The following is a 16,948-nucleotide window of genomic DNA, read 5'->3' as shown; positions in this document are numbered from 1 at the left end:
CAATTTTTGAAAGGGGCTGCACTTCACCATATTACTGTTGCTAGAGCATATGGATTGGATGCAGAATATAATGTCCAGGTCCCCACATGTGCTGAGCATAGAAAAACATCAGCAATATCCCAAGTGTTACTGTTGCTAGAACATTTGAGTTCGATGCAGAAGATAATGTCCAGGTCCCAGATGTGCTGAGCATAGAAAAACACCTTAGAAGAGGGTTGAACACAAACTAGAAGCTTTTTTTTATTATGGAGTGATGAAGAAGGGTTTTAATAATATAGTCTTTCATTTAAGCTAGTTTTTGGACAACATACTAAGTATTACTAGAGTATTTGAGTTGGGTGAGATGATGATGTCCTGGTAACCAGATGTACTGGGCATAGAAAAACACCTTAGAAGAGGGTTGAACATGAACTAGAAGCTTTTCAGAGTCTCAAACAATGCCAAACATTTTTCATGGAGTGATGAAGAAGGCCTTTAATGATAGTCTTTCATTAAGCTGTACTTCGCGATATTACTGTTGCTAGAGCATTTGAGTTGAATGCATGAGATTGGTCAGCTTGGCTCAGCAAACCAATTGGTCTACTAAATCTTGGCTTGAGCTGGCTTGCTCAATCACGGTTCAGCCAGCTCAAATTTTGAAATTAACTACACACCTTCAATAACCTTGTTAGGGCAAGTTTAAGTATTTTGGTTGCAACAAAGAGAAAAGGATTATCAAGGGTATGTATAGAGATTTATTGTTTTCTCAAGGCTACTATAGTATGCTTTTTTTTTGTTTGATAAGCAAGCTGGGGTTAGGCGGAACCCCACCAGAATTACATAAGAGATTCTAAAGGAACAGGAGACCAGTCCGGAAGCTTTTCTTTCCAAGTTTGAGGTATACCAAGTAGAGCAAGTCTGGCAAGATTCCAAGCCACATAATTGCTTATCTTTGGAGCCCAGATGCATTGTATGTATTTAAAGCTGTGAAACTTACATAAGAGCGAAGGTAGGAGTGCAATAGTGCATCTGCCTTTGAGAGCATTAGAAATTGTGTTGACCATATCCGCTCTGGAAGATTCAATTGTAACAACACGTATGATCATGATACATATTCTTCTTTAGCCTAGAAAAGCAACCGGCCATGATATAAGAACCCATATGGTCCCTAATAGCAAATTCAACACTCCACCAAGCACGAAGTATTGTATAGAGAGAAACTTTAAGAGAGTAAGGTGGTGGAGGTGACCATCGTGTTGCATGGGTCCATGCTAGAGAGGTGATGGTTAATTAACTTAATTCCTTTAACAATTGGTGTATATGATCACGCACTCCATTCAGGACATCTGCAAGGAACATGTATTTAAATCTCTGGCAATCCTGAAAACAGGCCTTTCCTTATATCCCAGATTTGCTGCACCACAATTTGAAAAGAAACTAACCAACATAAATAGATCTGATGATGGTCAAAGGTTGTGTTACCCCATGTCTGTAACACTTGAGAAATATCATTGGTAGGTGTGAAAATTTTAAAAAGAGAGAGCATACCTGATTCCAAACTGCAACTGCCCAACTACATTGAAGAAAGAGATGGCTGGCAGATTCTTCTTCCTTGAGGCACAAAAAGCAACGGTTTGGCAAGGAGAAACCGAGTCTCTTCAGTCTATCCAAGGTTAGAAGCCTACCCTCAATAGCAAATCTCAATGTCAATGCAGCTCTTGGAGAGGAAAATTTACACCATATAAGCTTGTGAAGAGGAAAGTAATTAGCATTACTCCTTATGAGGTTCCATTCTGGTTTAGAAGAGAACGAATGAGACTGGGTCCAGATGAGCTGGTCTTGTCTGTCTGGATCTCTTGGTATATGACTAAGCAAACCCTTCAATTGACAAGTAATTGGAAACGGGGTGTCCATAATAACACAGATGTGATGAAGAGTCTTCCAACATGTCTAGCAATTTAAGACCGCAATATACTCTGTAATTGGCCTTCAAAAACTTGGAATGCAAGAAATAAGAGGAAGATCATCAACCCAAGGGTCATACCAATAGTCGATCTTATTGCCATTGTCAATACTCCACAATGAACCTTGCTGAATGAAAGTAATGGCCTGTTTAATGCTACGCCATCCCCATGAACCGAGGCTATGAGTCCAAGAAAACCAGAGTCTTTCCAAAGATATTTAATACATAAAAGATCACACCCTGCAGTTTCGGCTTTCCAAGCTAAGTGTCATCCCAACATTGAAAGATACTAAGATTCATATCAAGAAGTCTTTGAATCCCAAGGCCACCCTCGCTTTTAGGGCGACACCGCCTGATTCCAGTTAAGGGAGCAGAATTTCTTATCATTGTGACCACACCAAAGAAACTTCCTAATAATGGATTCCAAGGATCAAACCACTTTGTCAGGTAAGAGAAAGCTCATCATCCAGTAAATAGGGATGCCATTCATAACATAGTTAATAAGAACAATTCGTGTTGAAGTAGACAAGAGCTTACCCTTCCATGAACTAAGTTTGAGCAGCATCTTACGTAATTAAAGGTTCACACATACTTGAAGTCGGGTGCTCTTAAACAAAGGAAGGTCGAGATATTTTAATGGAAGCTTACTTCTCCGCCAATTAGATAAAGAAAGAATATTGCTAATACGATGATCTGAGACCTTAAAAGGAATGCGGATAGTTTTTTCTTCACTGACTAACAGGCCAGATTTTCTTTGAAAGTCTGCCATTAGTGAAATAAAATTCTCAATTGATCCATCTTTATCTTGATGAAGAATGATGCATCATCAACAAAGAAAGAGCGACTCCAGGAAAAGGATCTAATGGTAGTTGGGACGATGCTCTTCAGGTTCTGCTCCAATTGCAATCTCCGGCTTAGCCTTTTCATTATTAGAATGAAGAGATAAGGTGAGAGAGGATCACCTTGACATATACCCCGAGATACATAAAAAATATCACCAGGCTGGCCATTAACTATGGCTGCAAAACTCACTATGGTGACACACTTAATGATTCTTTCAATCCATAAAGCATGAAAACCAAAAAATTGGAGTGTGTTCTCCAAGAAGTGGCAGTTGACTCTGTCATAGGCCTTAGATCAATTTTAAACAAAAAATTGGGTTTCCTGCTGGACATGGAATCCACCATCTCATGCGCTATGAGAATACATTCCTGAATGCTTCTTCCTCTGAGAAAGGCACTTTGATTTTAAGATATAATGCACTGCAAAATAGGTCTCATGAGCATAGCTATGATTTTTTATATTATCTTATATAGCTCATTGCAAAGGTCTATCAGTCTAAATTGAGAAAAGGAGATCGGGGGACCAAGACAATATTGGTAGCATTAATCTTCTTTAGAATTTTGCCAGTAGCAAAGAAGTTCTGGATAGCAAAGCAAACCATGATGCCCAAATGGCTGGAAAACCATCAGGCCCAGGTGCACTATCTGGCTTCATCTGAAGGACAATGTTTCTGATTTCTTCATGGAGAATAGGTTTAAGAAGGTTCTCATTCTCTTGTTCTGAAACCGTGGGTTCTGTAAGACCATGAAAGTGATCAAAGGAAATTGACTCTACCATAAACTTGGAGAAGAAATCTGTGGCAAGGTGTCTAATTGTAGACACGACTTCACACCTTTGTCCATTTGGTAACGTGATGCATCGAATCATATTGTGACGAAGTTTATTATTGAAGCGAGCATGAAAGTAGGCAATATTTCTGATACCTTCTTTAAGCCATTTCTCCTGGATTTTTGACACCACATACTTTCTTCAATTTGTAATAAGGATTGTAAATCATCTTTGAGATCGAGACTATGTCCAACAAGAGAGATATGACCCTGATCAATTTTTTGTTCGACATCTGTAAGCTCAGACCGCACTTGATTAATTTGATGTTGGATAATGACAAAGTGACGCTTATTCCAGGATTTCAGTTTAACCTTGATTTCCTGCAACTTGGAAACAATGCGAAACATAGGGCAACCTTTACATTGTAAAGCCCAAGGCAGTGAATAATATTATGGCAGTCTTCACTAAAAGTCCAGATTTTAAAAGAGGGGAAGGTCCGCAATTGGCTGGCTTGTAGGATCCAGATCAACAAGGATGGGATTGTGATCAGAAACAGTCCTAGGAAATAACTGCAACCCAGATAGAGGAAAAGTAGAAATACAACTATTATTGATAAAAGCTCTGTCAATCTTACTGGCCTTAAAGCTAGCACCAATCTTGTTATTATGCCAAGAGGACTTATTGGAAGGCAATTCCAACAGATCACAATCTTGAATTGCAGTATTGAATTCTTTTCTAGCTTGATGATCATTACCAACTCCTCCATCTCTCATCAGCAAGTCTTACCGCATTCCAATCACCTAGCACCAGCCAAGGACACAAAGGCTCCATACTAGCAAGTAAAGACCATAGCTCTCTGCACTTAACATAGTAGTTAGAGCCATACACTCCTGACATTCACATAAGAGAGAAACTGAAATGGATTGGTTGGTCATGTGGATAAGTTGAAGTGCGTGTGACTCGGGTTCCATAAAAAAAATATCCCGCTGACTTGACCACTGATAAAGTTACTTATGATATTGAATTCAGTAAATGCTTGCCGAATATTCCCCAAAGCCTGAGAGGATGTCTTTGTCTACAAAAGAAAGATGATTTACTGATGAGTCATGACCCATAAAATTTCTCTTCGGGCCCACTTACGACCTAAGCAGCGGATGTTCCATGTGAGTATTTTCATTGAGGATGGGTTGAAGATGATGGGTCAAGAGGTTCGTCTCCCTCCTTATTTCGAGAAGAGTCCTCAACCATAGCTAAAATTGAAGACGACAAATCAGTTGGAGCTGGCTGCGGTGGAGTCAGGCTCAGATATTTTGAAGACAGTGGACCAGTTCACAACTTCATGTAACCGTCATTTTGGTGGCGGAGTGTGCTCAAGCTCGGTAACATCACGTCGACTAGCCCAAGTGTTGGCCATGTTACAAGAGGAACCAGCCTTGGTGACTGAATAAAGTGAAAGGGGGAAGGAGTTAAGGTGAGCCTTCCCATTGGATGCTTTAGAAAATATCTGGCGTGAGGAAGATTTTGAATTTGGAGGAGCACGTTCCCCCAATCATGATTGTGAACAATCTCTGGTAGTCCCCCAGCAGAGAATTGAAAGCCAGGCAGTGCTTCAATTGCTGAACTTTGTAACCAGCTTAGTAGATGTTGATGACCTATTCTAGATAGATTACAGCACTGATTGAAGCTGGCCATGCAGACCGACCCTAGTGTTAGACGTAGTCGGTAAGTTTACCGGTGGGAGTTGCTTAATCCAGCAGCCCGAGAGACAGGGCAGCCATCGAAAAAAAGATCCGTGGATTGGAGACGATCCAGAGAGGGAACTCAGTCGGCAACTTGCTGGTCGATGGTCATGGCCGTTGCACCAGTTGGAGATAAGGGCACGTCGATATCTTGACACTGCTGCAAAGCTTGAAACCTGTTAGAAGCAAAGGTTGGTTTCGTTCTGAGCATAACGCCTACAAACCTTCACTTCATGGCATTCGTCAGTCCTGACAGAACTCGACAGGATTATGAGTTGGGCAAAACTTGTCTGAATGGTGCATAGATCCACAATGATTACTGTAGCGGACACGTCCTTAGCAAACAATCTCTTAAACAAGGGACTTGTATGGTTCAATATCAACATCAACTGACGAAATAGGGGTAAAATTGATTGGAACCTCCACACAAATTCTACCAAAAGGAAAGACGCTCCAAAGAACTCGTAAGAGCATCTATAAGAACAAGTTTACCATGTAAAAGTTGGCAATTCCTTCAAAGAACTCCTTGAAGCTCGTGACCTCTCATGGGAGGAAGCCTGAACGAAAATATAAAGACTGCTGGAGTCACCTAAAGGAAGGGAGCATGTAGGACACTTAGGAAGAGAATCGCCCATTTTTACGCTTTTTTTTTAGCAAGTCATTAAAAAACCAGGACATTGACAACTACTATAGCATGTTACAAATGTGTAACCAGGGAATTTAACTTAGTTTTTGTTATTAATAAAAAGTTTTCTTAAACTGGGATTATTCTCCCCTACTACTTTTCCTGTAAAAAGCATGGACATGTCCTATGCAAACTCTCATGTACCTCTGCAAATAAGAGCTGCAGTGTGTCATGGTCAAAATATTAATTTTAAAATTCTCACACTTCAGAGTATTAATTCAGAGAAACATAATAAATACAAGTAATAGCTGCTTGCTAGTAATAAAATCGTCGTGCTTAGCCATGAAAATACAGAAGAGATGGCAGAGTATATTCTTGGGGATATTAAACATATGATATTTGATACTTAAAACTCAGAGAAGTAAAATTACCGTTGAGTTCTCTGCCTTGAGAAGTCGGCAGTTTTTTTGGTGTCGTGTGTTCCCAATATACACCTGTGCTTAATGTAAGACCATGTCACAAGGACAGGCCATTTTGGCTGTTTGTCAGTGGTGACATGGACACTGACACATCTAATTACTTTTCATTATTATTTCAAGAAAAATATATTTTAAATATTAAAATATCCAAAAATAGTTATGCATTGGTTAAATTTTTTAAAAATTCCTCATTTTCAAAAAAAAAATCAAACTTGCAAGTGGTTGTGTCCATGTACCATTATGACATAGATATGAGAAGATTTGATACACGTCTGCTTATGTGTTTGTATGTGATGTTTTTACTCTGTAGTGGGAGCACCATAGTTGGTATTGGAGATCCAGATCCTCCACGATTCATCTACGATGAAGATGAGTACCAAAACGTATTCGTGTCAGGTAAGAGACCCTTTGTGTTGACGATGAAAATATTTTTGCTTCTGGCATTTCCATCTTTTTGTATTTTAATGTTAAGCCATAATTTGTCAGAGGGCTACTTTCTCACTCGAGGAGAGAACGAGTGGTATACCGAGCCAAGCTCACCCGCAGCCATGCCATGCAATGACAGTGGAGAAAGAAAATCAGCTATGTGACACGATGCAGATCCTGTGCCATAATAAAAGCAGCATTGAGAAACTGGGGGAAATTATAAATGCTTTGATTGTTTCTTTGTAGTGGCATTTTCCTGTGCCTAAATACCTGTTGTAGGCATGAATAATACATCATGATTGTTTCTGTTCATATATCAATCAAAATCTGGTTTATTTGAGCAATAGGAGGGTCGCAGACTAGACATTCCGATCCTCCTTTTTCTGGAAGAAGTTGGGGCAGCTGCATTGCTGGCTTTATTCACTAAAAAAGATGTCTAACCTGCCCTCTCGACTCGATATATCCAGTGAAATGATTTTTTTGAAAGATCCCTACTCAATTGCCAATGAAATGACTTGTCCAACTCATTAATTCCTAAAAGGCTAAAATGGTTGGTATCCCAAACTTGGCTGCAAACCTCTCTCTCTTTTGTTCCAAAGCAAGATTTATGATTGTAAATTACCTGCAAATGGACGAACCGCAAGTCAAAGTGGTTAAGACTGAATTAAATAGGCTCAATTTCAGAGCGATCAAAGGGTTTGTGAGGGATAGAGGTGGGCACTGGGCTGGGCAGCCCATGGGCTGGGGTTTTCCCTATGGGCCGTCACGGTCCATTAGCAGGCTGGGCCAGCCCGTTGCCCACCTGAAATTGGACAGGAAAATCCGCATCCCCACTTTACTGTTCCTCACCAGGGTGCCCAAAATGCCCACTATTTCTGGTATGGTGCCCCAAGAGAGTGACCTAACAATTTAGCTTTCAACTTGAGAAACGAAAGGTCAAAATCGGCATATTGTTCCCCTTCAAAGGTTAACGGTAGGTCGCCTAAAACGCAAAAGTCGTGCGGTTTAAAATTGCTAGCAGAGAGAGAGAGAGAGAGAGAGAGAGAGAGATCACAAATCACCTCGATATGCAGCACTCAGCAACATTTAATAGCACCATCAACGACAAATCACAATTCTGACCGTCTTTTTAACACCTTTTCCACTGAAATCCCTGTTTTCTTGTTCCACCTTTTTCCCTCTTCCTAAAGAGATGGAGAAGTCACGATCTGCCTTGGCAGACTAAACAAGTCCTTCCCAGCAAAGGGAGACGTCCAGTCATGCAACGCAGACGAGGCCTCCGTCGCAACACCACCATCCGGCAACCCAGACCCAAACAGACCACCCACATTTCCCCTCACCTTTGAGTCATTCATCGTCAACCATGGTTCATAAGACTGGCCACTTGAACCGAGTGATGCAAAATCTTGCCTCGATTGACCTGGCCAGGATATGCAGGATGATGGTGTTATGCTCCAGTCGATGTTGGTGTAGTCACAATCCACCATCAACCGGCCCCTACTCCAATCTGCTGTTGAAGCTGAGAAATGGGAACCAGATGCCACCGACGAACTCCATCCAGTGAACAGATCCAGTGAAGACGGCACAGAAAGTGACGACCCTGATGTGTTCCATCCACCTCCAGCAAATAAAGCAGGGTCTGCTGCCCCTCCAAACCCTCTGGAGATACTAGTTGCTGCACTCCAGCTTGCGGAAATTGCATCAACTGGACTAGGCATAAACTGCTGATACCGACCTTCCTGATGATATTGAGCACCAGCAGTCAACGTAGAGATACTTGAGGGCACTGTGTCCACAGGACCACCACTGGGCGCCTTCACTTGTTCAATACCAACACTACCTTTAGTATTCCACCCAACCACTGCTGAGGTACCACCCGCATTGGTTGCTGAATGTTTCTTCAAGTTAACAGACTGAGGCCGTTGCATAACGATGACAGGCTCCCTGACAGTCACTGTCTGAGAACTGGTCTTGCTCTCACTAACCACCGTCACAGCCCTTGCCTCAGCCTGCAAGGTCTTTGATGCCAACGGCACACCAGGCATGGTTGTAGCCAGAGAATATGATACAGAGGGACCCGCACTAGTAGTTGGCCACAACTTCTTCTCTGTAGCCAGAGACGGTTGAGACCTCGCGCATTCCGTCTTTCCTTGGTTTCTTCTCATAGCTACAACATGCCTGTTGCTTGCATAGTTGAAATCCCGTTCGTCTCGTCTTTGCAGAATAGGTGGGGCAGCAGCTCCAACCTTGGCAACGGTCCCTGTCTTTGAAACAGTCAATGGCATGGCAGCTACTTGCTTGGTGCTGCTACCAGGTGGATCAGTGGGCTCTTCAGGTTTTGCTTCCTGCTTCTGGGATCTCAAAACTTCCGCTGCCTTCTCAAGATCACCCTCACAGGCAACAACAGCACGTTCTACCTCCTGCCGCGTACTCTTGAACCTAATTTCCATCTCTGCCATCCGAGCAAGCTCTTCGGTGATGTCTATCTTACGGTTTCCTCTTGTGCCAACTTTTGCCTCAGCGACCTGTGCCTCCTCACCAGCCTCAAACAGCCATGCAACAGATTCCTCAACGCGGCCCTCATTCAGGATAAGTGCCATTGTTGCCTGATCAGATGAGAATCCCATAGCCACAAGTTGTTGAGAAAGAGCTTCCAGCTTCCACGACATTAGGTAACCTGTGCAGCGGTCTTGGAGCTCTTGGGCACGCCGTTCTTTCTGCCTTTGGTGCTTCCTCTCATTCTTCTGACGGATCTTGTCGCGCTTCTCATTTCCTGAGGATGCAGAGCCAGGGGGAGGTTCTTGTCGAAGAGAGGCAGAGCTCTTCTCTTTTTGATCTTCTGACTCACCAGAACAGCTATCATTGTTGGAGACGGAGTCATATTCTGCTGCAGTTCCAAGGGAGCTACCAGAATGATGATCAGTTTCATCAATAGATCTGAACCGCCTACTAGGGGATGCAGCAGACAAGACGGCTACCGTTTCAAGGGAGTGAAATGTGCCAGAGACAGGGTTATAAGCATTTGCTGGACTACCAGCACCAGCATTCCCAGTATTCAGTTTTGAAGGAGTTTTCTGTTCCTTGGCTGCCTTTGTGGAGGATTTCTCCTTTGGTTTGGACTTGGATGCAGGCGACATGATGTCTGATTGGAAATTACCTGCAAAATATGAGGAAATCAGGAAATACTTCTTTTCATTGTTGAACAACAAAGCCAAGGTCAAAATCAATGGCAACCAATTTGTGTAGGAAAATTACCAACATCAAAACCGAAGTCCCATGCATCAGCTCTACTAAACTGAAACAACTCCACGACAGGTTACTTGGGTCCTAAACTTCTCTCTTTCAACAAAAACAATGCTCCATTTAATTCGAAAACCACTATCCAACATGCCGATTTAGCTTTTAGTGACATTATTTATTGACTGTTCATCTCAACATATTGATGACTGCTTTTTTTGAATGAAGAAGAAGAAAAACAGAGACCAGAGTTTAATCATCAGACATAAAACAGGATCTCCTAACATACCAGTTAAACTTCAAATTCGACAATCATATGAAGTCATCAAGAGATCCAGATACTGCAAATCTTAAATAATTAATAGGCCCAAAGACTTGCCAATTGATCAAAGAAGTTAACTTCCATTAACTACTTCAGGATCACAAGGAAAGTTTTGTGTTATTATATTCAAGAACCAGCTATTTGATAAAGCAATCAGCTATTTAATGTTTACAATGAAGCTCACCATCTTTTCGGTTAGCAGACAGGCCACGACTTGTTCCTTACCCAATTGTTTTCCTCTCTTCTTCTTTTCAATTGCCATTTAAATATCTGTCAACTACTGAACTTTTCGTTTGTCCAAAATAAGCCTAAAGAGAAAACAGATCAACAAAATGACTGCTAATACTTTGGTTGCACTTACATCGCGCGACATGCTACCCTCTCTGCAAGTTTGAATTCAAAGAGTATAATGCCTTGTCCATCGGCACAAGTTGGTGCCACAATCACCTGAACCATAGTGATCAAGTCCTAACTAAAAGTCGCAAAGTTAATCAGGCACTCTCTTGGCACCAACCACCCATACTTCACTATTCATTTATGCTACAAGCCTACAAAGTTTTCCAGCAATTCTGTATGAATCCATAAGTCAATGGTATTCCAAACCTTTGACCGCATATGAGACTTCTGATAATTACAAAACAATTTCAAGCACCAAATGAAATATTTCCAATCACAATTGAAAAGAATACAAAAACTAAGCCTGACTACATAAGGATCTCACTCCTGAACTGTTCATATAAGAAATAGGACTTCCTCTCATACATGATACTCAACAAAATTGTGATAAGGGGAGCAACGATCAAAGAAATAGACTGCCTTGGCAGAATGATTACACTCCAATTGCAAATATTTTGAATAACCACGTGCTAGATAGTGTCATTTGCATTAATATTACCATAAAATGTCATCCACCTATTCATGTGCCAGACAAAAACATCCTGCCCTAGACTCTTAAGAGTAGGGGTGGCAAAACCTGACACGACCCGCCAACCCGCCTCTTAGGCGGGTTCGGGTTGGGCTTAAGCCAACCCGTTTAATAAACGGGTCGACCCGCGTAACCCGTTTATTAAACAGGTCGGGTTCGGGTTGGGGGTATGCCAACCCGCCAACCCGGCTGACCCGTTTAATAAACGGGTTAGCCGGGTGGGTCAACCCGCCAACACGTCTGCCAACCCCCAACCTGACCCGTCAACCCGCCAACCCGTCGATCCGTCAACCCGATCCGCGAACCTGAGAACCCGTTTACCCGACCCAACCCATTTATTAAATGGGTTGGCGGGTCGTGTCGGGTTACCCGTTTATTAAACGGGTCGGGTTCGTGTTTGCCACAGCCGACCCGTTTGATAAACGGGTCGGGTTCGGGTTGAGGTATGCTGACCCGCCAACCCGACACGATTGCCACCCCTACTTAAGAGCATATCTGCAATCTCAAAAGAATAAGAATTCACAAGAAACTATGACCAGATTGTAACCCATGACTAATGCAACCATCTTCAATCAATAGTTACATGATAACATCATTTTTTTTAGTCTTAGAAACCACAGGTCAAGGTTCAAACCTGTCCTCTCCTCTTCCAATGCTAAATAAATTATTCTTTCTCTAGGAAAAAAGAAAGGCTAAATGAAAGGGGGAAAGGAAAACCACTGGCTGCAACATCTATTAAACAAAAATGTTTCATTTTCCAAACCATAACTAAACCAAAAAGCAGACAATCAAGCTCAACTATCCATAAAGTCTTCCAAAATTTAGAACCTTCAAGGGTGCATATGCACCTTCGCTATAGACTATTTTGAGACATCTCCAAAATCTTGCTCCATAATCCTTAGCCAGAGCACAGCTGCATGAGAGTCCAAAGCACCAGAATGATTTTTACAGATATTTCATTCTCTATTTGCACAACAGGAATCAGAATACAAATAAGTCCGAGTTGACATTGATAAAACATAGTAACAATCATTGATTGCAGAGCAACCTCGAAGTGGTAGAAAGTATAATCACCAATAAACCTAAAAAATGTTCATAAGAATCCAATAAACACCAGACAATGAAATGAAAACATGCATAGTCAGAGTATCGGACCTCGGCAGATTTGGCTCAGGCCTATACGAACTGAGCTCAGATCGGCTTGCACAAGCCATATGAACCAAGTCTGAACACTATATGGCTGTAAATGAGCCAAGCCTGAACAGCCCATGTTCGGTTCGTTCAGCTCGTTTACCAGCCCTATCCACAAAATATATAGTTCCAGATTGCTAACTTTGCATTATAGAAGCATGAGATAAAAGTTGGACGAATCCAAAGGACAAATTATAATCCCAAATGATATTTTCAACTTTCAGTTATCATGACCTTGAAAGCTGTTAAAACAACTCCCACCATCCAAGAAGAAACAAGTCGACTTGAAACTCAAGAAACAAGCCACCTTGCACCTACAAGACTAGTAAGTCAGGCACGACCCCAGGTCCCAGAATATTCAATAATAAGATGCTCCCTTGAAACTAAATCCAAATCAAGCAATCCATGTAATAAGAAAACTGATCACTCTCCACAATAAATAACCTAGACAGGACAACAATACAAATGGCTCACAATGCCCTCCAATCTACACGAATTGATCCTCAGAACTAAATTACTGAATCAAAGAAATGGATAGAATATTTGACTAGCATCGGAAAATACAATCTGCCTTAAAGATAGACATATTTACACAATTTACCACATAAAACCAGAAATCACATGCCACAAGGCCTCAAGGAATATGATGGAGAAAAGAAGAAGAAGAGGGAATGGCTCTAAATGAAATACAGAAGTCAGTGAACGCTATTTCAAGCCATATACTACAAAAAAACAGTCTAGATCATTGGGAGAAAATCCAAGGACACCTCCAGAAACAGAACACTGAATGGTTAGTGAAAAAAAAAGTAATAAAAGTTACTACTATAATGCCGTACAAAAATTACAAGGATATTCATGAGAAAGAGTATGTTAACAAACAATGTAACAAAAAAAAGACCAGGCCAATGTGACACTATGACAGTACAAGAATTATAAAAGTAAAAACAACTAGAAAGAGATACACACGAGCCACAATCCTTGGACTTTGTTGACTTCAACTGCCTACAATCTCCCTCCCTCCATCCAAGTAAAAGAGATATCATCTCTCAACTCTCAGGCCAGCAAAGGGAAAATATATAAAAAAGAATTTGGTCAAACTAATACAATATAGAATGCAGTTGCAACAAATCGACAAGACTTATTAGCAGCCCCTTCATTGCCCGAGGCATTTAACCCTTAATGGTGGTGCACTTTAGAAATTTGCATTAGAGATGCATTTAAACAGAATTTTCCTTAATGTAAAGTCAATCACCATGGAATCGTACTTCATTAACATCCACGCTCATTCCAACTGAAAAGACCTTCCCACTAAATCAGGCGCACCGGGATGGATGACATCGAATTCTGCACAGTGCAAGTCTGACAAGAAACTGCAACCGACGTAACTCGGTTCATGGTGGATCCACTTTATCTCTCCGTGCTGCTGCCTCACCCGCACAACCAGCATTCCCAAGAAGTTTTCAACCAGAAACGTGTACGGATTCTTCATGCATGGTTACCAACGCTCAGATCGGTTACATTCTCTTGGGCACTTCGCAATCCTCGCTACCCAACATAATTTTAAAGTCCGTCCTACAAAATCCAATACGGTAATCCAAGCTTCCTAATAAACCACCGCAACGTTTACCATATCCTTAGCATGTTGATTCCATATGCTGCTGGTTCCATTTCGGCAATCAAAACCTCCTAAGCTTCATCTATCCTCTTCTTAACAACCCACACCGATCTCCGCCTCCCGTAATCCTCACCCAACCACAACTGTGTTATATCCACGATTAACAGAATCAAAACATGAAAAGAAATGCACCGAATTCATCATTCACAATCACAACCGAATCGCCCGCAATCTCGCCCATCCAAACGTAAAACTCCAGTGATTGCATCAAGGCATCTTTGTAAATCCAAGGAAGAAAACGGAACATCGAATAAAACCTATTTCCCCTCACTCGATGGCATAAAAATGAAGAGAATTAAAAAAAAATCCGCGAGGATCCACCAGGTTCCAGCAAATCATGTCAACAAATTCATCGTGAATCAGGATCTAAGGATCAAGAACCCTCGTGCACGATTCTCGTGAACCGTACGCCCGAAATCCCAAACCCTAAGACGAATCCAAACACCGAAACAGAAGAAAAAACTCGAAAACGAAAAAATTCGAGAAAAACGTCCGGGAAAACTTACCGATTCGGGAATCAAATCCTCCCGGGGATCACCACAGCCGCACGGAATGAAGGAAAAAAAAACTCAGAATCCCCGAAAATCCCACCAAAAGAAGCAGATCGAGGAAACCGCAGACGGGAAGAGGACGACGTAACTCCAGAATACGAGATCGGGAAGAAGAGGCCGAGAACCAACGGGATCTGGAGATGGACGGCCGGGAAGGGATGGGGCGAACGGATCCGACGATCAAGACGTGTCGATGATTCTAGGGTTTGCCTTTCGCTTCTCTCTCTCTATGATCTTCAGCTAACAATAGGTCCGAATTAAGAGGTTTTTTAGTTCCGGAGAATTAACTAAATTCGAATGGGCATTGGGGTCCGTCCATACTAAGAAAACTTTGCCCCTCCCTCCCACCCCCTCTTGCGGCGTTTGAAAATCCCGAAAATTCCGATCCTAGAACGCGTTTGCCCTCCGCCTATTTCGCGATCCAAATCAGGGCTGGCCCTGACTTTTAGTTTTAGTATGCCAAACCCTCATTAGGCAAGCCTTTCATGGCGTCGTTATCCTTCCAGTCAGGGCCTGTTTATGGATCGGGTCTGTTCGGTCGACATGGCCCGAACCGTTTCCAAATTCAGTGTTGATCATTCCTTTTATTTAGCATGTGAATGGGTCAGACTCGGGTCTGATTTAGGCATTTACGGAGACCCGACATAATCGGATCTGGATTCGAATTCACAGTCCGTTGTGGTTGGAGATCAGCAAAAAATAATAGAATTCGGATCCGATTATGGACTCGGATTCGGTCCAACATCTGACTTGGATTTGAACCGTTTACACAACCTTAATTTTTTTTTTTTTTTTAAAGCAGGGGTTAGGCAAACCCCTACCAGATATCTCTTAAGCCCCATGTAGCAGAGGGAACTTGGGCATAGGACCCCGCTTACCACATGGGATACCACCTCGGTGGTTTATGAGAATAATATATCCTCTACATATGTAGCCCTGTTTATTTCGTTCTCATGAAAGGAAAGGCATTTTCAAGGGAAAGGGAATAAGTTTCTAAAAACTCTTGCCAGATCAGCTTTCTCGTGAAAGTCCTTTCACATGTAAGTAGGGGTGTCAAGGGGTCGAGTTTGGTTCAGACCCATGCAAAACTAGATCCAGACCTGATTTGAGATGATAGTACCGGGTTCAAAGCCAGGTCCAATCGGACTCACCATAAGGAAAACCATACCTAGATCCTATAAGCATTAGAAACCTGGATCATACCCGGTAAAACAATATATTTTTTTTATCTTTTTTACATTGAAAATTTATGAATCTTGGTCGGAACACAGGTCGAGCCCGAGTCTGGTATGAAATTTCACAAACCATATCCAGATCCATATATTAATCAGACCCTTCAGATTCGACCCAGATTCTAATCGGATCTTTTTATTCATCAGCAAACCCCGACCCTATAGGGTTTGGTATGTTCAAGTCAAACCCGACTCATTGATACCCCTACATGGGAGGAGGTGCGAAGGGGTTTTAAATGAGAAAAAGAAAAGCGGTGAGAAACATTGGCGCATCCACAAGCCAGCATGGCACTTTCCCATATGTTTACCTGGGTGTTTGTTTCATCATGGTGGGAAACACCATTCACTATGGCACTTTACCATGAAAATCACATTAAACAAACCAGCAACTCCGGCTCAAGGTTGGTGGATGGGTTGGATCCATTTGAATGGCCCAGCCTGACCTGTTTGGATCTTAGCTTGGTCCTTCTTTTGAAGTGACCAAGTGGGGTCACTGTCTTGAAGGCGCATCTACCTGTCTGTATATATGTACAGGTTAATATTGGCTACTAATGAGTATAAATCACTCTTTTCATTACAAAAAAAATTAATATTTTATAGATCAAATGTTATGGATATGATCTACATGGCTTGTTTAGTAGGAAACTTGTTTTGAATCATGTGATTATGACAAAAAAAATAGGCTTTTAAAGGGGTCCAAAAATCAATGGCCCACAATGTGCCAAAATTTCATAACTCAAAAAATCACATTTTTACACAAAAAAACACGATCCAAAGCTTAATCCTTATCAAACAAACCATGTTGAACACATTCTATATGGTTAGATTGAGTTGTTACAACTTACACATGATTTCTAGTTCATTAGTAGCCAAGATTTACCCTATATATATATATATAAGCTAGGATAATTCTAATATTTTCCGACTGAGAAATGTCAATGATATGTTAAGGTCAAAGTAAACGCTAGTGCAAGGTTGTAAAGTAATAATAGA

The 16,948-nt window shown here is 41.6% G+C and overlaps 2 protein-coding genes across 3 annotated transcripts in view; one reads left to right on the top strand and one right to left on the bottom strand.

Moving 5' to 3' along the window:
- The window catches only part of LOC149814193 (4-diphosphocytidyl-2-C-methyl-D-erythritol kinase, chloroplastic-like), a 39,150-nt gene extending 31,984 nt beyond the window's left edge, over positions 1-7,166 (top strand). The window contains exons 10-11 of the mRNA XM_089988901.1: positions 6,707-6,792; positions 6,883-7,166. Coding sequence (XP_089845027.1) covers positions 6,707-6,792; positions 6,883-6,986 — 190 coding nt within the window. The 3' untranslated portion in view covers positions 6,987-7,166. The remainder of the gene's footprint in view (positions 1-6,706; positions 6,793-6,882) is intronic.
- On the bottom strand, positions 7,036-14,968 carry LOC149814192 (uncharacterized). 2 transcript variants are annotated; one of them, XR_016427892.1, is made up of 3 exons: positions 14,679-14,968; positions 7,884-9,979; positions 7,036-7,444 (listed from the first exon to the last, which is right to left on the bottom strand). XR_016427892.1 is itself a non-coding variant. In XM_089988900.1 (2 exons), exon 2 carries the CDS (start codon positions 9,957-9,959, stop codon positions 8,007-8,009), a length of 1,953 nt encoding a protein of 650 aa, XP_089845026.1. In that variant the 5' UTR covers positions 9,960-9,979; positions 14,679-14,962; the 3' UTR covers positions 7,871-8,006. The 2 variants fall into 2 exon arrangements, 1 of the variants encoding a protein (XP_089845026.1); XM_089988900.1 differs by lacking the exon at positions 7,036-7,444 and having other exon boundaries at positions 7,871-9,979; positions 14,679-14,962.
- Between the last annotated feature and the right edge of the window lie 1,980 nt (positions 14,969-16,948).

Source organism: Nuphar pumila, chromosome 15, assembly GCF_984573655.1.
Source record: "Nuphar pumila chromosome 15, dmNupPumi1.hap1.1, whole genome shotgun sequence".
In the NCBI taxonomy this organism is placed as follows: Eukaryota; Viridiplantae; Streptophyta; class Magnoliopsida; order Nymphaeales; family Nymphaeaceae; genus Nuphar; species Nuphar pumila.
This window is presented reverse-complemented; position numbering and strand designations above follow the sequence as displayed.